This window comes from Indicator indicator, chromosome Z (genome assembly GCF_027791375.1).
Source record: "Indicator indicator isolate 239-I01 chromosome Z, UM_Iind_1.1, whole genome shotgun sequence".
NCBI classification, from domain to species: Eukaryota; Metazoa; Chordata; class Aves; order Piciformes; family Indicatoridae; genus Indicator; species Indicator indicator.
In genome coordinates, this window is record NC_072053.1 from 83,102,948 (window position 1) to 83,130,088 (window position 27,141).

A 27,141-nucleotide genomic window follows, 5' to 3' on the forward strand; every position below is an offset into this window, starting at 1 on the left:
TCCATGTTCAACTCTTCATGGCAGGAGTGTGGGATCAATAATTCATCTCCTATCTCTAGAGAGCCCCAAAGTGCTTCCCAGGAACATGTAGCCAGTCTGGGTGTGATGGTAACGTGATGTCTGTTGCGGAAAGCTCAGAAGAAATGAAATGCAAAGACCGAGCACGGTGTGCGGGTGACTGAGTTCATCCACTGGAGCAGGGAAATATGTGCCAAAGGGATTTGCTCACCCTGCAGCTGAACATCTTTTAGAAGTGTCTTGGTGGGGCAAAAGGTGGCAGGTCAGTACAGGTCAAAAGCAAAATGCTGTGTGAAAGTAAATAATTTAACATTTCCCTTTTTGATAGTAAAGGATTTTGACTTTCTCCAAGCAGGGTTTCTTTTTCTGACTCAGAAAAACACCAAACGTGTTCACAAAGTACTCTGGCCAAGCCCTGAACTGGTAGTTGGGACAGACCTAGGTATGACAGACCTAGGTCAAGGGAGGTGATTCTCCCCCTCTACGCAGCTCTGGTGAGACCCCACCTGGAGTACTGCGTTCTGGAGCCACTATTACAAGAGGGATATGGATTGGGGATGTGGTTTAGTGGCCATGGTGGTGTTGGGTCAATGGTTGGACTTGGAGATCTTGGAGGACTTTTCCACCCCAAACAATTCTGTCATTCTGACCCCAAGAATCATCTGGCCCAACCTTTCTTGGTGATAGTTGAGCTGAAATGAGCTGGTCAAGTTCAGTCTTGAAGCTGTCCAGTGTAAGGGAATCCACCACTTCCCCTGGGAGATGATCCCAAGCACAAATCCAGGCTGGGCAGTGACTGGCAGGAAAGCAGCCCTGAGGAGAGGGACTTGGGGGTGCTGGTGGATGAGAAGCTCAACAGGAGCCAGCAGTGAGCACTTGCAGCCCAGAAAGCCAAGCAGAGCCTGGGCTGCATCAGGAGAAGTGTGGCCAGCAGGGCCAGGAAGGTGATTCTCCCTCTCTGCTCTGCTCTGGTGAGACCCCACCTGGAGTACTGCATCCAGTTCTGGAGCCTCTATTACAAGAGGGATCTGGACATGCTGGAAGGTGTCCAGAGAAGGGCCACCAGGATGAGCAGAGGGCTGGAGCTGCTCTGCTATGAGGACAGACTGAGAGAGTTGGGGCTGTTCAGTCTGGAGAAGAGAAGGCTCCAAGGTGACCTTCTTGTGGCCTTCCAGTATCTGAAGGGGACTACAGGAAAGCTGGGGAGGGACTTTTTAGGATCTCAGGTAGTGACAGGACTGGGGGGAATGGAATAAAGCTGGAAGTGGGGAGATTTAGGCTGGAGGTGAGGAAGAAGTTCTTCCCCATGAGAGTGGTGAGAGCCTGGAATGGGTTGTCCAGGGAGGTGGTTGAGGCCCCATCCCTGGAGGTGTTTAAGGCCAGGCTGGATGAGGCTCTGGCCAGCCTGATCCAGTGTGAGGTGTCCCTGCCCATGGCAGCGGGGTTGGAACTGGATGATCCTTGAGGTCCCTTCCAACCCTGACTGATTCTGTGATTCTGTGAAGAAGGACGTGTTGCAGTTACCTGCATGTAAAATAAGGGGATTGATGGTATTGGTATATTGGATAATAGGTGGAGATGATGAGGTACTATGGATAACGTATCGGTGTTTTCATATATCAATATTAATTCATGAGATTGAGAAGTGGGCCCATGTAAACCTCACCAGGTTCAACAAGGCCAAGGGCAACATCCCGCACCTGGGTAAGGGCAACCCTGAGTACCAACATAGGCTGGAGAGCAGCCCTGTGCAGAAGGCCTTGGGAGTGCTGGGGGTGCAGAGCTGGCCATGAGCCAGCACCGAGCGCTGCCAGCCCAGAGCCAGCCCTGTGCTGGGCTGATCCCCAGCAGTGTGGGCAGCAGGGGCAGGGAGGGGATTCTGCCCCTCTGCTGTGCTCTGCTGAGACCCCCCCTGCAGTGCTGGGGCAGCTCTGGAGTGCTCAGCACAGCACAGACAGGGAGCTGCTGGAGCAGGGCCAGAGGAGGCCACAGCAATGCTGGCAGGGCTGGAAGGGCTCTGCTGGGAGGCTCCAGGCTGAGAGAGTTGGGCTTGGGCAGCCTGGAGGAGAGAAGGCTCCAGGGAGACCTTCTGGTTCCCTTTCAGTGCTTCAAGGGGCATAGAAGAAAGTTGGGGATAGACTTTTTCTCAGGGCCTGGTTTGACTGGACAAGGGATGATGGTTTGAAACTAAAAGAGGGAGATTCTGACTGGAGAGCAGGAAGAAATGTTGACCCTGAGGGTGGTGAGACCCAGTCCCAGGTTACCCAGAAATTGGTAGATGCCCCATCCCTGGAAGTGTTCAAAACCAGACTGCTTGGGCTCTGAACATCCTGGTCTAGTGGACAGTGTCCCAGCCTGTGGCAGGGGGTTTGGAACTGCATCATGTTTCAAGTCCCTTCCAACCCAAACCATTCTGTGACTGACTACCCAGCTCTAGTTCTGTCCCTTCCACCATCAGATGTTCTCCATCAACCTTTTCTAGATAATTTACCATTAATTTTAAAAAAACAAAGACAACAACAACAAAAAAAGCACCACAAAACCCGACCCACCTTGAGTAAAGCCCTTGCTGCAGAGCTGGATTTGTGTCACTCTAGCACCTTTCAGACTAATCGGATCCCCGGGTGTAAGGAGCTCGGCGAGCTGGGGAATTACTCTGCTGGGGTGTGATAAATCAGGATCAGCCTTGATCCCCCCCCACCATCTCAGCTCTGCTGGTGCCTGGGGGACAGATCTCTCACACACCCCCACCTGCTTCTGGCAGATGCTCCTGTTTTGCAGAGGCTTGTTTGCCCCTTTCTCACAGGGCTGGGATGGAAACAGCTGATCCCCACCAGAGGGTCTCATGCATTAGTGCATTAGCCTACTGAACTGCCCTCCCAGCAGCCCTGTACTCATAGACATCATCCCTGTACCCAGAGGCATCATCCCTGTACCCTTAGGCGTTATCCCTGTACCCACAGACATCCTCCCTGTACTTGTAGGCATCATCTCTGTACCCACAGACATCATCCCTGTACCCACAGGCAACATTCCTGTACCCATAGGCGTCATCCCTGTACCCACAGACATCATTCCTGTACCCATAAGCATCATCCCTGTACCCCTCCAGGCCTAAAAACAAGCGTCAAGAGGGGGCTGCAGGTGTCCACAGCTTATCTCAGGTGACTTGTTTTGATCCTGCAGCACAGGAGTGCTGTCACATCAGAGCCCTTCCTGCCAGCAGCTCCTTTACAGAGCATCGCCCCCAGCTGGCATTGCACCACTCTATGGGATCTCTCAGGAAAGTTCTGGTTTGAATTTATCCCTCAATCATTGTTTTTTAATAGATTCATGGAACGATTTAGGTTGGAAGGGCCCTTAGAGATCATCCAGTTCCAGCCCTCCTGCCATGGGCAGGGACACCTTCCACTAGATCAGGTTGCTCAAGGCCTCACCCAGTCTGGACTTCCTTCCAGGAAAGGGGCACCTCTAGGCAACCTGTTCCAGTGTCTCACCACCCTCACTGCAAAGAATTTCTCCCTAATATCTAGTCTAAATCCACCCTCCTCAAATTTCAGTCTGTTTGATCCCAAGTCTTGGCTGAGTCTTGAATTTGGGTACCACAAACTTCTCTGGGATGCTGAAGGGAGTTGTGGAACGGGGAGTCATAGGGTGGATCATTGGTTGGGCTGGGGGAGATATTGACACGTGGGTCTTTGACACTAGAGGTTTGGGTTTGCTTTTCTCCTCCTTCAGTTGGGTTTGGTGTTTGGTACAAGGAGTGATTTTGGGCTGTGTAAGCCCTTGGGATGGACCTGGCTGGGTCAGGGAGCTTGGGTGGGTGGGTTCATGCAAGAACATCTCAGTGGACATAGATATGGTTTCTTCACCCCTCTAGAAAAGACCTTTTTTGTTAATCAATTGAAAGTAAGTCTGCTGTGAGAGGGGGTTTGCTTGACATAGTTTTCACCCACTGGCATCTCCAGGCTGTAGTGCTTTTTATTTTTTTGCCTTTTTTTTTTTTAAATCTCTTGGTGGGAGGGTGATAAGACAGCGTGCCACAAACCCTCCTCATGTAACATAAGTTGGAGTACTCCTCTGTTGAAATGGCTGTGCTCTTTATAGCAGGGCAGTGTCTGCAGCTGAGCTATGCAGAGGCAAGGGTATTATTAGAGTGGACATCACTGGGGCTGTAATTGTACCCTGCTCTCCTTAGCAACCGTGGCCAACAGCACATCAAACAGAAGGCTGATACCTTCTCTTGGTGAGGAAAAAAAGCTCACCACGAAATGAACGTCCCAGCACAGAGCAGCAGGGCACTGCTGCAGCCACCAATGTGCTCTGCTGGCCAAGAAGAACAATGGTCTTCTGGGGTACATTAAGAAGTGGGTGGCCGGCAGGTTGAGGGAGGGTCTTCTCTCCCACTACTCTGACCTAGAGAGGCCCCATCTGGAGTCTTGGGCCCAGTTCTGGGCTCCCTGGTTCAAGACAGAAAGGGAACTACTGGAGAGAGTCCAATGGAGGCTACAAAGCTGCTGAGAGGCCTGGAGCATATCTGTGAGGAGCAAAGGCTGAGAGCCCCTGGAGCTGTTGAGCCTGGAGAAGAGCAGCCCCAGAGGGCATCTGAGCAATGCTCAGCAAGAGAGAAAGGCTGGGGGGGGGCAAGAGGCTGGGGCCAGACTCTGCTCAGTGGTGCCCAGGGACAGACCAAGGGGCAATGGGCACAAACTGGAACCCAGGAGGTTCCATCTGAACAGGAGGAGAGAATTCTTTGTTGTGAGGGTGGTGGAGGGCTGGAGCAGGCTGCCCAGAGAGGTTGTGGAGTCTCCTTTCCTGGAGAGTTTCCAAACCTGCCTGGCCATTGTGATGCTGGGCAGGCTGCTGTGGGTTCCCCTGTTTTAGCAGGAGGTTTGGACTGGACGATCCCCTGATGTCTCTTCCAGCCCCCAGCATGCTGGGTTTCTGTGATAGCCTAATGCATACCCTATGATAATACCCTATTGCACACCCTTTGGCACACCTCAGTGCATACCTGTTCGGGTTTCTTCCTCATCTTAGCTTAATCTCTTGATATCCCAGAAATGAATCTTCCTTCATTCTTCCTTGGTGCTTTGGTCTCGTTGTAGAAACCTGAGTCAAATCCTGTGGAGGCTGCACTTGGCTTTCAGTGTCCTTGGCTAGGTTTAAGGTGTTCCCTGTGACCACTTCTGGAGGGGCTCAGCCTTGAAGGTGGCCAAAAAGCTGTTATTGTCATCCTAGGCAGAGGATGGAATTAGAACATTTAGGCTGACTCCCTTCAATGGATGTAGACACCTACATGTGGCATTAGGTACTGGAGAATCAGCTGAGGTGCAAAGGGAAGTATTTGTCCTGCTGAACATGAGAGCTTGGGAGGAATGAGCTGCAGTCCCTCCTCTCCTGCAGGCTTCTTGTTTTGAGCAAATGACCTAACCTCCTAGTGACAGCAGCCCTTTCTGCCATGCAGGGGTTCTGAGGATGAGGACATCAAGGCTGGTAACATGAGTGGATACTGGTGCATTGGGACATGATTAATGCTGAAAAGAAGATTTCCCCCCCCCAGCCCTCCTCCCTTAACACGACTAATTTCCAGGTCTTCACAGGGGAATGGTTTGTGCTTTGACAAGAGGTGGAGGTGGGAGGCTCTGAGCATGGCTGGAGAGCATATCACAAGGTCCAACACTGACTGTAAAACTCATCAGCCCTCTCTCCTGTGTCTGTTTTAATTTAATTTAATTACAGATGGCTCAGTTCAGTTGATCTCTTCCCAGTCTGGGATGATGATTCAATGGGACAAGCCTGCTCAGCTGAAGCCTCTCCACAATGCTCTTTTGTGGGGATGAGGGACATCTCAGTGGTGAACCTCAGAGCTGGTGTGTGCAGGGGCTCTGCTGGCCCCACAGAAGCCCAGCAAAGGCTGAGTAATAGCAAGTGGGGCTCCTCTTGTGTAAACACCTTGGTTTGGGGATTTGCAGAGCTTTGCAGAGCTTAAAAACCTTTTTCATTGCATTTCAACATTGGTGTTGACAGCATGGCCTGGTTTTGTAAACCCTGGTGGGATTCAGCAGCAAAAGCTGATGGGTAAATGCAGCTTGCAGATGTGGTTTATGCAGATGGGGCATCTACAACTAGAGCAGGTTGCTCAGAGCCCCAGACAACCCAAACCTGGTTCCAGGAATGAGGCATCTCCCACTTCTTGGGGCAACCTGGACCAGTGTCTCACCACCCTCATCCTAGAACATTGCTTCCTTCTCTCCAGGCTGAATCTCCCTCTGTTGGTTTCAAACCATCACCCCTTGTCCTGTCACAACAGACCCTGAGAAAAACTCTGTCCCCAGCTTTCTTCTAGGCCCCTTGAAGCACTGAAAGGCCACCAGAGGGTCTCCCTGGAGCCTTCTCTTCTACAGGCTGCCCAAGCCCAACTCTCTCAGCCTGGAGCCTCCCAGCAGAGCCCTTCCAGCCCTGCCAGCATTGCTGTGGCCTCCTCTGGCCCTGCTCCAGCAGGTCCCTGTCTGTGCTGTGCTGAGCACTCCAGAGCTGGCCTCATCACTGCTCTGCTTTCAAGCATGGAGAGAAGGAGGAGTGGGAAGGAGACACGTTCCCTCTTGTCTGCCCCCAGCTGTGTCTCTGAAGATGCTCTGCACTTCTCTAACAGAGCGTTTGCTATTTCATTTGTATTATTATTTATTACATTATTGCAATTTGTAGTTGCATTTCTGTTTACATTTTGTAGTGGTTTTACATTTTGTTATCAATTCAGAGTTATTTCCCACAGTCACCCCAGGCCAAGTGTAAGCACCAGCAGCAGGCAGGAGAGGGAGCCAGGGGAGCAGACTGGCACCGTGCCTGTGCCAGCAGGTGAAGAGCGGAGCCAGGCATTACCCATGAGTCTGGCCAAGCCATCACCCTCTGCCCATAGTGATCACCCTGGCTGGGCTTCACTGCTGGCAGACAGCTCCCATGTGGGGCTGGGAGCTACTGGAGAGTCCCAGATTAAATGTCAAGCTGCCTGCTTTCAGCGTGCCCCCTTCCCAAGTGCAGCCATCTGGCTCCTTCCTGGCCTTTCCGTGGTGCAGGAGTGTGGCAGGGATGAGGGACTGCTGAGCATCACCTCCTTGGAGGTTGATGGTGAGATGAGGGGAGGGTTAGTGGGGCTCAAAACCAGGTTTTAACTCGAGATCGTGAGGTTTAGTGGAGCAACCAAAAAAAAAAAAAAGGCAACAATTTCCCCCTGATAGGAATCACAGAATCACAGCATGGTGTGGGGGTTGGAAGGGATCTCATCCAGTCCAGCCCCCCTGCTAAAGCAGGGCAACCACAGCAGCTTGCCCAGGATCACAATGTCAAGGTGAGTTTGGAATCTCTCCACACAAGGAGATTCCACCACCTCTCTGGGCAGCCTGCTCCAGGCCTCCAGCACCCTCAACAACAAAAAGTTTCTCCTCCTGTTCAGATGGAACCTCCTGGGTTCCAGTTTTTGCTCATTGCCCCTTGTCCTGTCCCTGGGCACCACTGAGCAGAGTCTGGTCCCGTCCTTTTGACCCATTCCCTTTAGGTATTAATCAACATTGAGATGACCCCCAGGAAGGATTGGATGAGGACAGGAGCTGTGCCCCACAGGCCCTCCAAGCTGGGATTAACTGAGCTGGAGTCCATCCAAAACAGCCATGCTCACGGCTCTACACAAAGGTTTTTAGTTTTGAGTGGCTGGTCTCGTGCAGTGCAGAGATTGATGGGAAGCAGAACTAAGCTGCAAACAACCAAAAAGTCTTAGAGATGAAGGAATGGTGTATTTGAGTGAATTCAGTGTGCTGGCAAGATCTGATGTTGCAGTGCTCAGGCATGAGAAAAGAGCCATCACCATCAATAAGCTGTACAGGGTTTCTCCTGGCTCCTTTTCACCCTGGAAAGGCCAAGGCTGCAAGGCCATGGTGGGGACCAGTCTGTGCCCCAGCATGTGTTGTGACCTCAGGGATGGTACTTGGTGTCCTATCATCTCTGCTGATCAGTGCAGGTTCCTATCTGGCCCTCTCCCAGGAGTGATGGGACTTGATGGAGGTTCTTCTTGGTCCTGCAGGCTGGCAGAGAGCAATGCCAGGAGGGTCCCTGGCTAAGCTGCTTCCTGATTGATGCTAAAAGCACAGCCAGGTTTATAGAATCACAGAATGGTTTGGGTTGGAAGAGACTTCAAGGTCATCTAGTCCAACCCCTTTGCAGCAAGCTGGGACATTTGCAACTAAATCAGGTTGCTCAGAGCTCTGTCCAACCTCACCTGGAAAGTTTCCAGGAATGAGGCATCTCCCACCTCTCTGGGTAACCTGGGCCAGGCTCTCACCACCCTCAGTCCAAACATTTCTTCCTTCTCTCTGGTCTGAATCTCCCTCTGTTGGTTTCAAACCATCACCCCTTGTCCTGTCACAAAAGGGCCTGAGAAAGATTCTGTCCCCAGCTTTCTTCTAGGCCCCATTCTAAGCACTGCAAGGCCACCAGAAGGTGTCCCTGGAGCCTTCTCTTCTGCAGGCTGCCCAAGCCCAACTCTCTCAGCCTGGAGCCTCCCAGCAGAGCCCTTCCAGCCCTGCCAGCATTGCTGTGGCCTCCTCTGGCCCTGCTCCACCAGCTCCCTGTCTGTGCTGTGCTGAGCACTCCAGAGCTGCCCCAGCACTGCAGGGAGGGTCTCAGCAGAGCACAGCAGAGGGGCAGAATCCCCTCCCTGCCCCTGCTGCCCACACTGCTGGGGATCAGCCCAGCACAGGGCTGGTTCTGGGCTGGCAGTGCTCGGTGCTGACTCATGTCCAGCTCTGCACCCCCAGCACCCCCAAGGCCTTCTGCACAGGGCTGCTTTCCAGCCCTGCATCTGCAGCCTGTGTTGGTACTCAGGGTTACCCTGACCGTGGTGCAGGATGTTGCCCTTGGCCTTGTTGAACCTGGTGAGATTCATGTGTGCCTCCTTCTTGAGCTTGTCCAGATGGCTGTGCACGGAGGGAAGGAGAGATCAGGAGGCCCTGGGCTGTGGGACTGGTGCACAGCCTGTGCAGAGGCTCCACCGGGCTCTAGGTGGAGACTGCAGCCTGCTCAACCTGCCTGCCTGCAGCTCTGAGCCAGATCCAGGCAGTGAACTACTGGTTTTATTGGGCTCTTAGCTGCCCCTCTCTGTGGCTGGTGAAGGTGCTCAAGGCCATGAACAGTCTTCCTGGGGCTTTGGTAGACAAGGCAGCTAAAACAAAAAAAACCAACAACCTGAAAATGCACCTCAAAATCCATTTATTCATCGACTGAGAGGTGAAGAAAAGTCTGAGGAACCCCCTCCAACTGCAGTGGCTGAGGCAAGGGAGATCCCCTCAGACCAGGCTGGGTGATATCAGCTCTCCATCTTCTCCTGAAAGACTCAGATCTGACCCCAGGATGTGGGTGCACGTTCCTGCCAGCCCAGGGACTCAGCTGGCCTAAGGCACCCTCCTGCCAGACCATCTGCTCCTGCCAGCTCCAGCATAAACCTGGCTCATGCTGCTGCAGGCATCCTAAGGTGGGGATTTCAGGATACTGTGGGGTTGAATGATCCTTGCTGCAGGTACCCTCATCCACCCTGCCATCCTCAGCCCTGCTTTTAGCTGCATCTCTTCACCTCACCTGGGAACAGGAATTTTGGAGGCTCCTTGGGACCCTGAAATGCATCCCCCTGCCTGGGACCCATCCTGCAAATCCCCATGTGCCCCAGTCACTTTCACAAAATCATAGAATGGTTTGGCTTGCAAGGGACCTTCAAAGGTCATCCAGTCCAACCCCTCTGCAGTGAACAAGGACTTCTGCAACCAGATCAGATTGCTCTGAGCCCCAGACAACCTGACCACCACTCTGGGCAACCTTTTCCACCTTGCTAGGAGTTGAAGCATTCTTCTGGCAAAAGCAGGTGACAGGGACATGGCATCCTGAGCCAAGGCCAGAGCAGATGCATGCATCAGTGTCAGCCCAGAGCTGGGGTTTGGGTTGAAGGACATTGGAGAGGGCAGCACTATTACTGTTTCCTGGTGCTTTGCCCATTCCTGGCATCACTTGGCCATGGCTCATGGGATACAGGGGATGTTCTTGTGCTTGCCTGCAGGAAATCTCTTTTTTTAAAGAGTTTCAGCAAGCCACAAGCATTTGTTCCAGCCAGGTGCGCCTGGTGGTGTGGTCAAGCACAGGCTGCCCTGAGCAGGTTTTGGCTGGTCTGCAGTGGCACCCTGGTTCCCTGGCACCTGTGGGCAGGTGTCTGTAGTGTGGGCACCCTCAGCATTCCCTGGCTGCTCTTTCCTCCCCCCTCCCCCTGTTGGATGTTTTTGTGTGTATCTACCCTTAAAAAAAAAGCATTTGGAGAATCAATGCTGCCTTGGAGTCCACATCCCCTTTACCTCCCCTGTGGGTATCATTTTGCACTGCCTCATCTTTTTCCTGCTGCTGACAGTTAAACAAGGAAATGCAAAAGGGTGGCCTGAAGTGGCTTTGGTGAGATGAGTCCTGGGAGTGGAGGAGCCAGAGGATACAGAGTGGAATGAGGAATGAAATGTATGAGAATGGTTTTAGGTCCCTGTCCCACGCCTGGCTGGGGCAGATACCAGTATGAAACACAGAGTCTTGAGGGGATGGGGGCAAATGGATGATGCCACTCCACTGAGACATGTCCTCTAGTCACATCAACAGTGATACCACCCACAGAATCCTCCACATGCTCTGCCCCATCATCAGGCATCCCAGACCAACGCTTCCTTTCCTCTTCTCAGTGATAAATTCCTCCATTTTTCTGTCTTTCTTTTTTTTTTTAGTTAATACTGGACAAGGTATTACTTTTCTTAATGAAAAGGGGCCAGGACAACCATCTCTGGCTGTGACAGGAGCCCTGTGATATCTCCTACTGCCCAGGAATAGCAGGAATTGAAGACAGTGAGAGAATAGTGTGTGATGGCTAAGCAAATGGTGTCAGGCTGGAGAAACAAAACCTTTCCATCTCTGCTTCATTAATAAGAATAAGGTCCATTTCAAAGAACCACAGCATGGTGGGGCTTGGAAGGGACCTCTAGAGATCATCCAATCCAAACCCCTGCCCAAGCAGGGCACCCACAGCAGGTAGCCCAGGATCACAATGTCCAGGGGGTTTGGAAAGTCTCCAGGGAAGGAGACTCCACAACCTCTCTGGGCAGCCTGCTCCAGCCCTCCACCACCCTCACAACAAAGAAGTTTTTCCTCCTGTTCAGATGGAACCTCCTGGGTTCCAGTTTGTGTCACTTGCACCTTGTCCTGTCCCTGGGCACCACTGAGCAGAGTCTGGCCCCAGCCTCTTGCCCCCCATCCTTTATCTCTTGGTGAGCATTGCTCAGATGTCCTCTGGGGCTGCTCTCAGCCTTTCCTCCCCACAGATATGTTCCATGCCTCTCATCATCTTTGTAACCTCTGCTGGACTCTGCAGAAGTTCCTTGTGTCACTGCAGTATTGCAGCCCATCCCATCCAGTGGTCTTAACTGGTGATGCTCAGTCAGCTGCTCCACCAGTGTGCTGCAAAACATAGAATCACAGAATCGTCAGGGTTGGAAGGGACCTCAAGGATCATCCAGTTCCAAGCATGTCCCCATGGGCAGGGACACCTCACACTACAGCAGGTTGCTCACAGCCACCTCCAGCCTGGCTGCAAAAACCTCCAGGGATGAGGCTTCCACCACCTCCCTGGGCAACCTGTGCCAGTGTCTCACCACCCTCAGGGGGAAGAACTTCTTCCTCACATCCAATCTGAATCTCCCCCCTTCTAGTTTTGCTTCTTTTCTCCCACTCCTATCACTCCCTGACACCGTAAAAAGTCCCTCCCCAGCTTCCTTGGAGCCCCCTTCAGATCCTGGAAGGCCACAAGAAGGTCTCCTGGGAGCCTTCTCCTCTCCAGCCTGCACAACCCCAACTCTCTCAGTCTGTGCTCACAGCAGAGCAGCTCCAGCCCTCTGCTCATCCTCATGGCCCGTCTCTGGACACCTTCCAGCACCTCCAGATCCTTCTTGTAACAGGGGCTCCAGATCATTCCTTCAGAGGTAAAAGTCGGTAGAAGTTCATGTGGGATTGAGGGATTTTACAGGTTCATGTTGTTTTGTACAGCTCCTTTCTGTGATCTCAGCTTTTCCAGCATGGGTGAGCAGCTTGGAAGGCATTGTAGGGTGCTCTGTACCTGCGTGCTTCAGAGGGTGGGCAGAAAAGATGAAAGCATTTGGGTTGGAAGGGACCATTAGAACTCATCTAGTTCAACCCTTTTGCAATGAGATGCAAAGACACCTGCAACTAGAGCAGGTTGCTCACAGTCCCAAACAGCTTTACCTGGAAAGTTTCCAGGGATGGGGCAACTTTGGGCAGCCTGGTACAGGATCTCACCACCCTCGGTGTCAAACATTGCTTCCTTCTTTCTGATCTGAATCTCCCTCTTCCAGTTCAGACCATCATCCCTTGTCCTGTTACAATAAGCCATGGCAAAAATCTCTCCCCAGCTTTCTTCTAGGCCCCATTCTAAGCACTGCAAGGCCACCAGAAGGTCTCCCTGGAGCCTTCTCTTCTGCAGGCTGCCCAAGCCCAACTCTCTCAGCCTGGAGCCTCCCAGCAGAGCCCTTCCAGCCCTGCCAGCATTGCTGTGGCCTCCTCTGGCCCTGCTCCACCAGCTCCCTGTCTGTGCTGTGCTGAGCACTCCAGAGCTGCCCCAGCACTGCAGGGGGGGTCTCAGCAGAGCACAGCAGAGGGGCAGAATCCCCTCCCTGCCCCTGCTGCCCACACTGCTGGGGATCAGCCCAGCACAGGGCTGGCTCTGGGCTGGCAGTGCTCAGTGCTGGCTCATGTCCAGCTCTGCACCCCCAGCACCCCTAAGGCCTTCTGCACAGGACTGCTCTCCAGTCCTGCATCTGCAGCCTGTGTTGGTACCCAGGGTTGCCCTGACCGTGGTGCAGGACCTTGCACTTGGCCTTGTTGACCCTTGTAAGGTTCCTACAGAGCCAGTACTCCAGCCTGTGCAGGTCCCTTTGGATGACATCTCATCCCTCAGGCATGTCAACTGCTCCACTCAGCTTGGTGTCATCTGCCAGTTTGATGAGGGTGCACTTGATCCCTCTGTCTGTGTCACTGATGAGTATATTGAACAGCATTGATCCTAGTACACACCCCTGAGAGCACCCCTTGGCACCACATTTACATCCATTAAAAAAAAAAAAAAGAAACAAAAAACCAAACCAAAACAAAAAAAGAGCATTTGCTGCAGCAGAAGCCCTTTGGCTTCAGAGGATTTGTAAACATTAGCCCCTGAGAAAGATTTTCTGAGCTCTGCCATGTAAATAACATTTTTTCAGCAGACTGGCACTTCACCTCTAGGTCCTGGATTTCAGGGGTGGCTTTGTCCCCCATCCCAGGCAGCCCATGGCTCCCAGCAGGGAGCTCTGGCACCCATCCTTGATACCTATCAGGAACATGGCTGTGGCGGTGGGAGGTAGGGGTTGAAAGGCAGACAGAGGAGATAAGAGGGTGGTTAGCCCCTTTGCCTTCCCGCCTGTTTGCTCAGCAATGTGGAGTGCTGGGACTGAGCCACCACCTCCCTGTAGACTAAACAGTTGCAGTGTTTTCTCCCATGACCTAAAGAATTTAGTGAAGGGTCCCGGTATGAAACTTTACACAAACTCTGGGTGCACAAATATCTCTGCCTGGGACTCTGTTAACTCCTCCAGTTCCCTCCTCGTCCATGCAGCTTGATCTCTGGGCAGATGAAGGGAAAGACCATCCCAGGATGAACCTGGATGGCTGCCTGCAGGACCCACCATGGTCTCCCACACGCTGAGTTTCAAGCATCTGTTTTTCTTCTTCTTTTTCCTCTTCTTCTTCTTCCTCTTCTTCTTCTTCTTCTTCTTCTTCTTTTTCTTCTTCTTCTTCTTCTTCTTTTTTTTTTTTTTTTCTTTCTTCTTGCATCCTATTAAAGCAGAAAGCCAAGATCTCTGGTCATAATGGAGTTCTGTAGTCTTCAGTCCAGGGAGGACATGGACCTGCCATGAGGATGGTGGAACACTGGAACAGGTTGACCAGGGAGGTAGTTGAGGCCTCATCCCTTGAGATGTTCAAGGTGAGGCTCGACAGTTCTCTGGGCAGCCTGATCTAGTGGAGGATGTCCCTGCTGACTGCAGAGGGGTTTGGACTGGATGAGCTTTGGAGGTCCCTCCCAAACCAGACCATTCTGTGATTCTGTTGGAGCAGGGCCAGAGGAGGCTACAGCAATGCTGGCAGGGCTGGAAGGGCTCTGCTGGGAGGCTCCAGGCTGAGAGAGTTGGGCTTGGGCAGCCTGCAGAAGAGAAGGCTCCAGGGAGACCTCCTGGTGGCCTTTCAGAGCTTCAAAGGACCTAGAATACAGCTGGGGGCAGACTTTTTTTCTCAGTGCCCATTGTGACAGGATATGGGGTGGTGGTTTGAAACTAAAGAGGGAGATTCAGACTGGAGAGAAGGAAGCAATGTTTGACACTGAGGGTGGTGTGACCCTGTCCCAGGTTCCCCAGGGAATTTGTGGATGCCTCATCCCTGCAAGTGTTCAAGGCCAGGTTGGATGAGACCTTTGAGCAACCTGCTCTAGCTGTCCCAGCCCATGGCAGGAGGGTTGGAATTAAATGATCTTGAAGATCCCTTCCAACCCAAACCACTCTATAACTCTGTCTCCATCACAGGCAAACAGAATCCATCCACCATCCTCCATGGGAGTCCCAGGCATCACCCCAAGATGACCCTGGGATGGGATGGTCATTTTTTCCAGGCACAGAAGTGGCCTCAGAGCAGATGCTAGGGATGATGTTGGGGCTCAGAGCTTGCTGTGATGTGGGAAAGGGCTTGAAAACTGCCCACCAACCATCCTTAACCATATAAACCAGCACACAAACACTGGCCTGGGGGATTTCTTCAAACCAACATTGTTTGATGGTCCTACCATGGTTTTATGCTCACCTCTGACTCTCCAAGATATCATTAGTTCCCTGTGTCTGTGTGTCCTGCTGTCTGTCCATATCCCTCTGCTCACTGTAAGGTCCAGCTGGGGCAGAAGATGTTTTGCTGTTGTATTGTGGTTGAGTCTGGGTTCAGGGAATCACAGGACTTTAAAAGTGCTGAAAGACCCCTTAAAAAGTAGGGTCCAAGAGGAGGTGTGGTGTCTCCTTCTCTGGGGTTTTTGTGGAGATACTCCAAACCCACCAGGGTGTAGTCCTGTGCAGCCTGCTTTAGGTGACCCCAGTGGGGGTCAGGCCAGATGATCTCCAGAGGTCCCTTGCAACCTCCTACCACACTGTGAGTCTGTGATAAACTCCTGTTCTCTAGCTGAGCTGACACCCTGGCATGTGTCTGGGAATCCAGAAAGGTGCTAGGCAGGAAGGGTGACATGAAGAGTGAAGGAACGAGGAAGACAACTCTGTCACCCTTGTGCTGCTGGAGGAGGTGCTGACAGACATCCTGTGGTGAAGCAACCAAAGCTCCCAGAGCATCCCACTCTCTTCCAGAGTTTTTCTTCTCTGTGCATTCCCACTTGAGAATTGTTTGGGGGTAACTTGTTTCAAGCCTTGGTAGCTCAGCAGAGATGTGGATGTGTTGTGGTGGAAATGAGGTTTTCTCCTGCTCAGCAGCAAGCTCTGCTGACCTGTAGGGCACAGTGTCATCCCAGGACATGGCCACATCTCAGTTCTGATGCTTTTCTCTCCACAAGATGAAAGGAGATAACAGGAGACCAAGGGAAATAGCTTGGACTGCCTCCTCTCCTCACTTTGCTTTCTCTCCTCTCAGAGGGATGCTTAAGAAGAAACCACCAGGACAAAGTGGTGGTTACTGCTCATGGTGTGCAGACCATACTACTTCACACTCCTGGTCATGGAATTGTTCAGGTTAGAGGAGACCTTAAAGATAAACCAGTTACAACCCCAAACCCTGCTATCTCCAAGCTTCCACTGAGACAGTGCTCCAGGATCTAGGTGATCTTTCCAATGCCTGTGAGTCTGTGAGCTCTATCAACTGCTAGGTTAGCAGCAGCACTCTTCTGTTGGCACATCCATCATTACGTTCCCACCTGAGTGCTTTAAACCTCAGCTAAATCAATAATTAACTGCTTGCGCCTCTGCAGCCCCTGAGGACCTGAGAGACACTGCTGGGTGAAGCTGTGAGACACCCACGTTGGGTGGGTAATTGCTGCTGATCCCAGATTTGGAGCCAGACAGAGAGGTCAGAGTGAGAGCAGGGGGCAGGAGGTTCAAGTGACCACCCACATGGTCACCTTGAGGTGTTTGGAGACACAGGATGTACCCACAGCTCCTCTTGGATCTGGTTATCAGCTGCCTTGGTTAGCCAGAGTTGAGGAATTTAAAGTTCAAGGATGTTCCTAGTTCTGGGAGTTTGCTCAGCATCTCCTTTAGAGGAACCAGGAATTTTCTGGCCACGCTTCCCCCTTCCTGTCCAAATCCTTTCAAGAGTGTTTGTCCACTCTCTGCAAGGTCTTTGGTGACTTGTCCTTCTAGAACTGGCCAGTGGCATTTAGATCAAGTTAAATATCATCTGGTGAGCAGCTGATGTGTGGGAGCTGCACAGAGGGAGGTGGTCACAGTCCTAGTAACCTGGACCTTCACCATGCAATGCATTTTGGAGACCACAGTGATTGGAAACATTCACAGAGCTGTGGCCATCATGAAAACAAGTCCATGCTGAAGGCCACCAGTACAAATTGCTGCTGTTCCCAAAGTGTCCAAAACACAACCAGAAGAAGCTGGTGCAGATTCATAGGCTCACAGGATGTTAGGGGTTGGAAAGGACTTCCAAGATCATCCAGTCCAAGCCCCCTGCCAGAGCAGGACCATAGAATCCAGCACAGGTCACACAGGAACACATCCAGATGGGGCTTGAAGGTCTCCACAGAAGGAGACTCCACAACTTCTCTGGGCAGCCTGCTCCAGTGCTCTGTGACCCTCACAGTGAAGAAGTTCCTCCTCATGTCGAGGTGGAACCTCCTGTGCTGGAGTTTATGTCCATTGCCCCTTGTCCTGTCCCATGGTGCAACTGAGCAGAGCCTGTCCCCTCCCTCTTGACCCCAGCCCTCAGATGTTTATGTTCATTAAATCCCCTCTCAGTCTTCTTCACCTGGTGCAGATCCAGCTTGGAGGAAACCATGTGTTGAAAGTCTGTGGGAGTGAAATGCCTCATGGCTGGGTGAAGCCAGGGGACCTTTCTGAGGCTGGGTTCAGGGTGTCATCTGTAATTTAAAAGCTTTATCTGCTTTAGAAGTCAACAGCTCCTTTGTTGGGGTAATAATAATTGCCACAATTTGCATGTCTCAGTCACATGCCCCAGAGCACTTTGCAGGAGGAGATGAGTAAATGGTTCCCCTTTGCCAGCTGGGAAATCAGGGTGCAGAGGTGAGGGGAGCCCACACTGGAATGGAAATCATAGAATCACAGACTGGTTTGAATTGGAAGGGACCTTGAAGGGACATCTAGTCCAACCCCCTCTGCCACTCAGCAGGGACATCTGCAACTGGAACAGGTTGCTTAGAGCCCCAAACAGCCTGACCTGGAATGTTGCCAAGGATGGGGCATCTCCCATTTCTCTGGGCAACCTGGGACAGGCTGTCACCACCCTCATCCTAAAACATTTCTTCCTTCTCTCCAGCTTGAGTCTCCCTCTTTCCGTTTCAAACCATCACCCCTTGGCCTGCCACAACAGGCCCTGTGAACAAATCTGTCCCAAACTTTCTTCTAGTCCCCCTTCAAGACCTGAAAGGCCACTAGAAGGTCACAGGATCACAGAATGTTAGGGGCTGGAAGGGACCTCTGGAGATCATCCAGTCCAACTTCTCTGCCAAAGCAGGACCATATAATCCAGTACAGGTCACACAGGAACACATCCAGGATGGGTCTTGAAAGTCTCCAGAGAACATCTGCCTGGAGCCTTCTCTTCTGCAGGCTGCCCAAGCCCAACTCTCTCAGCCTGGAGCCTCCCAGCAGAGCCCTTCCAGCCCTGCCAGCATTGCTGTGGCCTCCTCTGGCCCTGCTCCAGCAGGTCCCTGTCTGTGCTGTGCTGAGCACTCCAGAGCTGCCCCAGCACTGCAGGGGGGTCTCGCCAGGATGGAGTAGAAGAGCAGGATCTTCTCCCTCGACCTGATGGCCATTCTTCTGCACTCCAGTGCTATAAACTACTCAGCTCACTGGATTTTATTCTCCAGAAAGCAAAGGCTCCTCCAAGCCAAGATCTAAACACAAGGATTTCTGAATTATGAACAGAGAATAATGTGGCAATGATAAAGATGCAAAATATCATTGTTGGAGCCCTTCCTAGGAGGGTTTGAGGAGGGATCAGGTGGCTTCTGCAGGAGGAGGACAAAAGAGGGATCACAGAATGGTAGGGCTTGGAAGGGACCTCAGGAAGGTGGAATATTGTGTCCAGTTCTGGGCCCATCAGTTCAAGAAGGACCTCAGGGAACTGCTTGAAAGAGTCCAATGCAGAGCCACAGGGCTGCTGCAAGCAGTATCTCCCTGTGAGGACAGCCTGAGGGAGCTGAGGCTCTTCAGCTTGGAGGAGGAGCTTCAGGGCTGCCCTTCTTCCTGTTGATAAAGAAGTGCAGGGCAGTGTGGGGAGGATGGAGCCAGGCTATGCTCAGGGATGTCCAATGATAGGACAAAGAGCAATGGAGGCAAGCTGGAGCTGAGGAGGTGCCATGGGAACAGAAGGGAAAACATTTTCCCTGTGAGGGTGCTGGAGTCCTGGAGCAGGCTGCCCAGAGAGGTTGTGGAGCCTCCTTCTCTGGGGACACTCAAAACCCACCTGGATGTGTTTCTGTGTGTCCTGCCCTGGGTGCTCCTGCTGTGGCAGGGAGGTTGTACTGGATGACCTCCAGAGGTCCCTTCCAACCTCTAACATTCTGTGATTCTATGACCTCTGGAGACCATTGACTCTAACCCCCCTGCCCAAGGCATGTTCACCTAGAGAAGGTCACACAGGAACACGTCCAGGTGGCTTTTGAATGTCCAGAGAAGGAGGCTCCACCAGCATCCACAGGGACACTGTCACTGATCCCTCCTCCAACCCATTTTATTTGTCTCAAGCCCTTTCCAAAGATCCATTTAAGGCTCCAGCCTCCTGTAGCTCTCTGCCAGCAAGATCCAGGGCTTAGCACTGCCTCTCTCAGCTTTCTGCATCGCTCGCAGCCCTGATGTCCACGCGTTGGATGTTCCTTTCTGACTCAGTATTTCCTGCCTCCCTGACAATGCCTGAGTAAACACCAGAGTTGCCAGAGGAAGAGCCCTGTGCTTACAGAGCAACAAAGCCCAAATTGTGTCTTTCTTTCTTTTTTTCTTTTGTTTTTTTTTCCATCAGAAGGTGGCAATGCTTAAATTAACCCTCATCTGTATCCCACGCTCAGCTATGGCACTCTTAACGTGCCACTGGTGACCAAAGTCAGCCATGAGCTGGTGGGTCCAGAGCTGAGGAAAAGTTATTTGGGACTTGTCCTTAAAAAAGGGTGGCAGACTCCCAAGGGATGAGTTTTCAGCTGCAGCTGTCCAGGCAAGTGTTTAGATGCAGTGGTAAAATGCTGCTTCTTGTCCTGCTTGACTTTGCCCACCTAGAAAGGCAGAGGAAGGATTTTCGTCCTCTCTAAAGGTGTCCTCTTGGCTCTTCTAGCTTGGTCCTAGTCTTGGAGAAGTCTCCTGTCTGGGCCAAGAGAGGATAGCATTGTATGAGCTGCATTTACATTGAAATAGACTTTGATAGGACAAGAAGAAACAGCCTCTAGTTGCACCAGGGGAGGTTGAAGGTTGGACAGAAGGAACAGTTTCTTCATGGAAAGGTTGTCAAGGCCTGGACCTGGCTGCGTAGGGCAGTGGTGGAGTCCCCATTCTGGGAGAGGTTTCAAAGCTGTGTAGCTGTGGTGCTGAGGGCCATGGTTTACTGGTGACCTGGCAGTGCTGGGGTAAGGGTTGGATTTGATGATCATAAGGTCTCTTCCAACCAAAACAATTATGTGATTCACTAGGGTACAAGAGTGAAGACCCCCAAAATAAAGGCATTTTCCATTTCCATTGATACCAGGAGTGTCAGCCAAGCTTAGGCAGGGTCCAACAAGGGACGTCAGAGGGTGAGCTGAGCCAAGGCCCATCTCTGTCATGTATGACCAAGGGCCACCCCTGACCTACCCATCAGGTGTGATGAGGCCCAACGTGGCGAGCAGGCGTAGCCTTCAGGTTTATTCCCCAAACACGTCCTGGCTGCCCTCTTTACAGGTCCCCTTGGCATCCCCACGCTTGGCTGCGTGGTTTCCCAATGAACTCTTCTCCCAAACAAGCCAGGAAGGGAAGGTCAGCCCTGCTACCTGGTATAAATACATCTGATTTGAAGTGGTAGGCGCTGGAGGAAGGTTGTCCGGTAAGCGTGTTCAGATTATCCACAGGGCAGAGCACCCCCAAATTAGCAATACAATTCATGTTTAAAAATACAGCCAAACTGATGGGAGATAATTTGCTCACTGCCCTGACATCATCACCCAAGCATGGGGCAAGCCAATCCACAGGTTATTTTTATGCCACTCCAGGAGGCATTTCCAGAGCAAATAAAGTTGACTGGGCAGGGCAGTGACCTGGCGGTCTGGTTGCAGCACTCTTCAGCCTCCTCAAGGCTTCTCATCAGTGGTGTGGAGGTCTGTGGGTCAAGGCACGGCTCCATCAGCTGTGCCCCAGGCACACAGGATGTGGGCTTTGTGCTCTGCTGAGATGTTCTGAACTACCAGCCAGCTGTTCACTTCTCCCACACCGTTGCTGTGGCTCATTGGTTTTTGTTTGCATGCCCTTTGGAAAAGTGACTGAGTTGCTCTCCATGTTCTCCATGCCCAGTGTGATGCTCACAGGTCCTGCTTGGAGCACAGCCGGCATGTAGCCAGGTGAATCACACTCATAACTCTGCTGACCAAATCACCTAGATGACTACAGTGGTCTCCTTAGGACAGCCTAAGGGAGGTAGGACACCTCTGCACAAGCATCGTTCTTGTTGGCTTGTCCATCTGTGCTTGCTATGGGACTGGTCAAACCTGCTTTCTGAAGGCCAAACTTAGGGACAAAGCTCCCCAGGCCACCTTCCTCATGCATGCTGTGACTCTGGTGTAGCACCACCATGCAGGGCCAAATCAGGTGGGTATCCCAGGTCTGACTACCATGGAAGTTCAGGTCCTAGTAAGCTCTGCTCTTGCCTGTAGGCAAGCATAGAGTCGTAGAATCACAGAATTGTCAGGATTGGAAGGGATCATCCAGTTCCAAGCCCCCTGCCATGGGCAGGGACACCTCACACTACAGCAGGTTGCTCACAGCCACCTCCAGCCTGACCTTCAAAACCTCCAGGGATGAGGCTTCCACCACCTCCCTGGGCAACCTGTGCCAGTGTCTCACCACCCTCATGGGGAAAAATTTCTTCCTAACATCCAATCTGAATCTACCCATTCTATTTGTGTTCCATTCCCCCTAGTCCTGTCATTACCTGACACATGTTCCAACTAACATGATTCCTACCTCAGGCAAGTGCTCTTCCTCCTTTTTGAAAGAAATTGGTATCATCCCCTGCTCTCTTTGGCAGAGTACATGCAAGTTGTCTTCTTTTGTGAACTTTGGCCCAACCTGAGGCTGCAAATGGAGCAAAATTATTGCTGTGGTATCATATTCTGAGTGAAACTGTTCACAGTGACCTCTGCATTCATCCCACACTCCATCCCCTGCTCCCATCCTGTATGGAGGTACATCAAAGTCTGCATAAACTTTTGCAGAGAGGACCCCAGTCCCTTCTCTTTTGCAAGGGTCTTCTTCAGCTGCAAAGTTGGGAGCAGACTCTTCATGGATGTCTCTGCTGGGTGGCATCACCCAATAGATGCCACAGGATGGAAGGAGTGTACTGGATGGTGGCATCCTTTCCTACCCAGCTCCCATCCCAGGCCCAGTGAGGTTGGGTTGGTTGTGGTTATGTGGAATTTTTTTTGGTTGGTTGGCTGGTTTGATGGGATTTTTTTTAACAGAAAATATTTTTTAGAGAGAAAGCACTGAAGGGTGAATTTTCTGTCTTGCAAGGCTGTGGAGCATGACAATGTGTTTGAATCAGGAACAGGAGGGAGGAGGGTTTCTTGTGGTGGTTTTTATTCTTTCCCAAGTAAGCTCAGACCACAGAGCCCATGTCGTTATCCCAGGCTCCTAGGAATTTCCCACTGTGCCCCAGGGATCCCAAACTGCAGCCCAGCTCCTCAGGCACATCAGTGTGGACCTTCTCAGGCAGGACAGGGAGCTGCTGGGGGCCATCCATCCTGGGAGGGGCAGGGTGGCTGAAGTCAGATGGGATGCTGTGTGTGATAGAATCATAGACTCAAAGAATCCTTGTGGTTGGAAGAGACCTTTGACATAGAATCACAGAACTGTCAGGGTTGGAAGGGACCTCAAGGACCATCCAGTTCCAACCCCCCTGCCATGGGCAGGGACACCTCACACTACAGCAGGTTGCTCACAGCCACCTCCAGCCTGGCTACAAAAACCTCCAGGGATGAGGCTTCCACCACCTCCCTGGGCAACCTCTGCCAGTCTCTCACCACCCTCAGGGGGAAGAATTTCTTCCTCACATCCAATCTGAATCTCCCCATTTCTAGTTTTGTTCCATTCCCCCCAGTCCTATCATTACCTGATGCCCTACAAAGTCCCTCCCCAGCTTTCTTGTAGCCCCCTTCGGATACTGGACATCATCCAGCCCAACCAAGATGCAGGAGACAGCTCAGTGCCAGCAGATGGAGAGGCCTCGGGGCACAAAGAAAGAGCTCCAGGGTTCAAAGGGTGCTTTTTGTACCAGGGTGGAAGTGTCCAGTGACTGACCTCATGGGTGGGTGAGGCTGGAAGTCCCCACTGGTGCAGACAAGGGGCATGGGACATTCTCACTTGCTTTTTGAATTTCTCAGTAGTCAGGAGGGCACTTCTGTTTGACTTCTTTTTATGAAAATTCAAGTGAAAAACTCCAGAGGGGGTAATTTGGTAACCCTGGGGTGATAAACCTGAGCTGGTAAATAACTCTCTCCTCCACCACCGCCCTGCAACTGGGCTGGGTAATGAAAGGATGAACTCTGCAAACTCCCCCAGAGAGGCTGAAAAGACCCAACAGGATTTGGCTGTAGCTTGACTTTGGAGTCACAGACACAGTTGGGCAACTGGCTCATAGAAATGGGTGTAGAGAGGAATTAGTCATGACTCTTTGGTTAATAAGTGCCTCAGTTCCTTGAGGAGACCTTTTCCTGCATATGCAAATGTTTTATTTCATTTCTTTCTTTTGTAATAGAGCACATAAATAGCTCCTGTCTTGGATCTTCTCTGCACACAATCATCATGCTTTACCTGCCTTTCTTCAGTAGCTTCTTTGCTTGCATTTGAATTGTGAAATCATGGAGTCACAGCGTGGTAGGGGTTGGAAGGCACCTCTGAAAATCATCTAGTCCACCCCCTCCCCCTGCTAGAGCAGAATCACCTGGAGTAAATCACACAGGAACACATCCAGGCAGGTTTGAATGCCTCCAGGAAAGGAGACTCCACAACCTCTCTGGGCAGTCTGCTTCAGGGCTCTGACACCCTCAAAGTAAAAATGTTTTTGTTTGTGTTCAGATGGAACCTCCTGGGTTCCAGTTTGTGCCTGTTGTCCCTTGTCCTGTCACCAGGCACCACTGACAAGAGTCTAGCTCCAACCTCTTGACCTCCAGAGGTCCTTTATCTCTTGCTGATCATTGATCAGATCCCCTCTGGGGCTGCTCAACAGCCCCAGGGCTCTCAGCCTTCCCACCTCACAGAGATGCTCCAGGCCCCTCAGGATCTCTGTAGGTTCTGCTGGATTCTCTCCAACAGTTCCCTGTCTCTCTTGATCTGTGGAGCCCAGAACTAGATGCAGTATTCCAGTATTCAGAAGCAAGATCTCCCATGTATTATCTGGGGCACGAGAGGGAACTTTGGTGTGTGGTGGCTTTTCTATCTCCCTGGCTTTGCAGACTGCAGCTGCAGGTTGGAACATTCACAGCAGCAAAGCCCTATGTCTTGGAACAAACAGAGATGGAAAAGATGTAAAGGGAACCTATTTAGCTTCTGCATTTCAGATGTTGTGAAGCTGCTCTGGAAGCACGTGGTGTTGAGAACCAACCTGTCCTGTTTTTTAATTTCCCCCTCTCTAGTGTCTTAATTCATTTTTAGTACCAAGGAAAGGTCCCTATGGAGACAGACAAGCAAAGTCTCCTGGGACATCTTGCAAGAAGCTCTGCAGCATCTCTGAGAGCCCCAGGAACCCATCTTGGCTCTGAGTGGGATGCACTTTCTGGTGGCCTCCTCCAGAAGGAGCTTGCTTTGCTTTTCTGTGTTGCCCCTTGCTCTTTGCCACATTCTCCCAACACACTGCAGGACTGAGTCCAGCTGCAGGACTGAGTCTTTCCCTGCATGCTTCCTCCTGATGTTGCTGCATAAATCACGTCATTCAGATAATCCTTGGTCATGGCAACCATCAGCTCAGGAGCAGGGTGACCTTTTAATGCCAAGCCCAGGCTGCCCTGATCTTCTAGTCAGGCAGGGAGCCAGTCTCTGCTGCTCTGTCCTGAGATCACAGAAGGGAATCAGAGAATCAGAGAAAGGCTCAGGGTTGGAATGCACCTTTTAAAGGTCATCTGCTCCAACCCCTACACTGATCTGGGGCATCTTCAGCTAGATCAGGTTGCCCAGACACCCATCCAACCTGAAACTGCAGGGAGCAGCCAGGCCATTAAGATGCTGCTGGCCAGACTGGGTCCACTGAAGATACTGGAGTATCTTCAGTCCACCTGCCAGGTCCACCTGGACCACCAAGCCCATCACAGCCACCACCATTCATTGCCTTTCCCCTGCATTTTGCTTAACCTCTTGGTTGCTGCTTGTATTCCACCTTGGTCATGCACATGGAGAAGAGTCCCCATGCCTGTCTGAGGGGGAGGGCAGGGCCCAGGGGGTGCCACCTCCAGTGCAAGCTGTGGCAGTTATTGCAGGGGTTGTTGGTGGTGTTTCCACAGTACCTGCTTTCTGGTGGCTTGGCTGTGTTGAAATTCCAGCTGCTCCGGCGTGCGTTGAGTAATCTCCCCACTGTTACTAAAGAGTCAGTCTGTCTGTCTGTCTGTCTGTCTTCCTCCCCCCCCTCCCTGAGTTTCTATTTCCTCCTACTTGTCTCTCTAGACAGTCCTGTGCTTCTCCCATGGCATTGTGGTTTTTCTGATGAAGCCTCTTGCCTCTGTCCCTCTTGCAGAAGGATTTCACCATGCGGGAGGAGTTGCAGCAGCGGGACGTGGAGCGCTGGCTGGGCTTCATCACCTTCCTCTGCGAAGTGTTTGGCACCATGAGGAGCAGCACTGGGGAGCCCTTTCGAGTCCTTGTCTGCCCCATTTACACCTGCCTCAGGGAGGTAAATGCCTTCAGAGTCTGTCCTTCTCCAACACTGCATCTCAGTGCTGAGGTGCCCCGGATCTGTAGGTGTTTGCTTTGTGTTTCCTAGAGGTTGGCTTGGCCAGCATCAACAATTCTCACTCCAGAAGCACCTGTGTCTGCAGGGGTGTTTGGCTTTTCCTGCATATTGTGTTGCTGCTGGCTAAAAAGCATCTGCTCCAGAAAGACCTTGTTGTCCAAGGGCTGGCAAAGTCCAACAGCTGTGACTGCAAACCTGACATCTGCATTTGCAAATCCCAGCTCTACAAAGGTCCCTACTGATGGGGTTTAAAAAGGTTCTAAAAAAGCAGGTGAAAACTCCTGGGTAGGTGAGACAGACTGAGAGGAGGAAAGATGGAGAGAGATGAGGTCCTCACTCCCCACCTAGTTAAGAAAAAAAACAGCCCTGCCACCAGGGCTGGGGACTTTTCACAACCTGAGCTCATTTTAAAGCCTGAGCTCCCTATGGTTCATGCTGCAAAAACCTCAGTGAGGACGAACAGAAATGGCAACTCAAGTGTTCATTTTCAAGAGAGCAGGAGAGGATTTTCCCCCACCTTGTTTTCAAGATGGGTTTGTCTCCTGCTGCCATCTGTAGAAGACTTCCTCAGAAAAGAATCCACCTCCTTGCCCAGGGTTGGAGCTGTGTCTCCCAGATTGTCCACAGTGCTTCTGTCAGGCCCATAAATAACTTGCTGGAAAAGAAGGTCTCCACCAAAACTGGGTTGCAAGGGAAGGATAAAGAAAGTTCTGAGTGCTCTCCACACATGGGAATTTGCCTCTGACTGCAGACTCATCACAAACATTTTGCCTTCACAGTCGTACCGTGGGTAGGGTTCACAGACGGTGACTGGAGCAGTAAGGAAGACTCCAGACATCGTGATGAGAGACACACATCCAGAGGAGGAGGGTGGGAAAGGGATGCTAAGAATAGCCCAACTTCCCCAAAATCTCTGCCCACAGCCCCATGTGTCAGTCTACACATAGTGCTGCATGGGGAGGTGGTGGTGTCTAGCAAAGTCCCCGTGCCCCTCTGCTTGCCTCCGCAGTCGTGACACAGCCCAGCCCTGGTTCTGCCAGGACCTTTCCCTGCTCACGCCTGGCTGCCTTCACTGTGCCACCACAGTCCTTCCATCACTTTGCTGGTGCTTGGGGACGTGGTGGTGATCTAGAGGTGCACAGGAGGTCATGGATTTGACGTGTCAGGGATATTTTTTGCTACAGGGCATCTCCATAAAAAGCTTTCAGTAACTACATCAAGACATCACCCGTAAATTTGCTCCTTAAAAAGACATCTCCCTGCTCCTTAGTGGGACAGCTCTGTCCCTGTGGTGTCATTTTGTCAGAGAAGAAGACTCTTAGCTTAGCTGACATGGGTGAGCCTGAGCCTTCCAGCTCTTCTGCCCAAAATGATTGACCTGTGACTGCTCACTCCCGGGGACTGTCACTATGACTCGTGATGTCCCTCTTCCATAGCTCTGGGATGGGTTTTGGTCTTGCTGCTCTCTTGTAATCCTGACACAGAGGGCCAGCCCACAACAGGACCACCTATCTGTCAGTGGTGATAGGGTGCCAGGCTCTTAGATGGTTGCCAGAGCTGAAGCCAGACTGTAGAAACAGCAGAAGAGGTGGTGGTGAGCCC

The 27,141-nt window shown here is 51.8% G+C and overlaps 1 protein-coding gene across 1 annotated transcript in view; it reads left to right on the forward strand.

Moving 5' to 3' along the window:
- Positions 1-27,141, forward strand: part of CTIF (cap binding complex dependent translation initiation factor) — a 165,797-nt gene that overhangs the window by 116,278 nt on the left and 22,378 nt on the right. Inside the window, 1 exon segment of the mRNA XM_054398006.1 lies at positions 25,324-25,479. Within this exon segment, the coding sequence (XP_054253981.1) occupies positions 25,324-25,479 (156 nt within the window).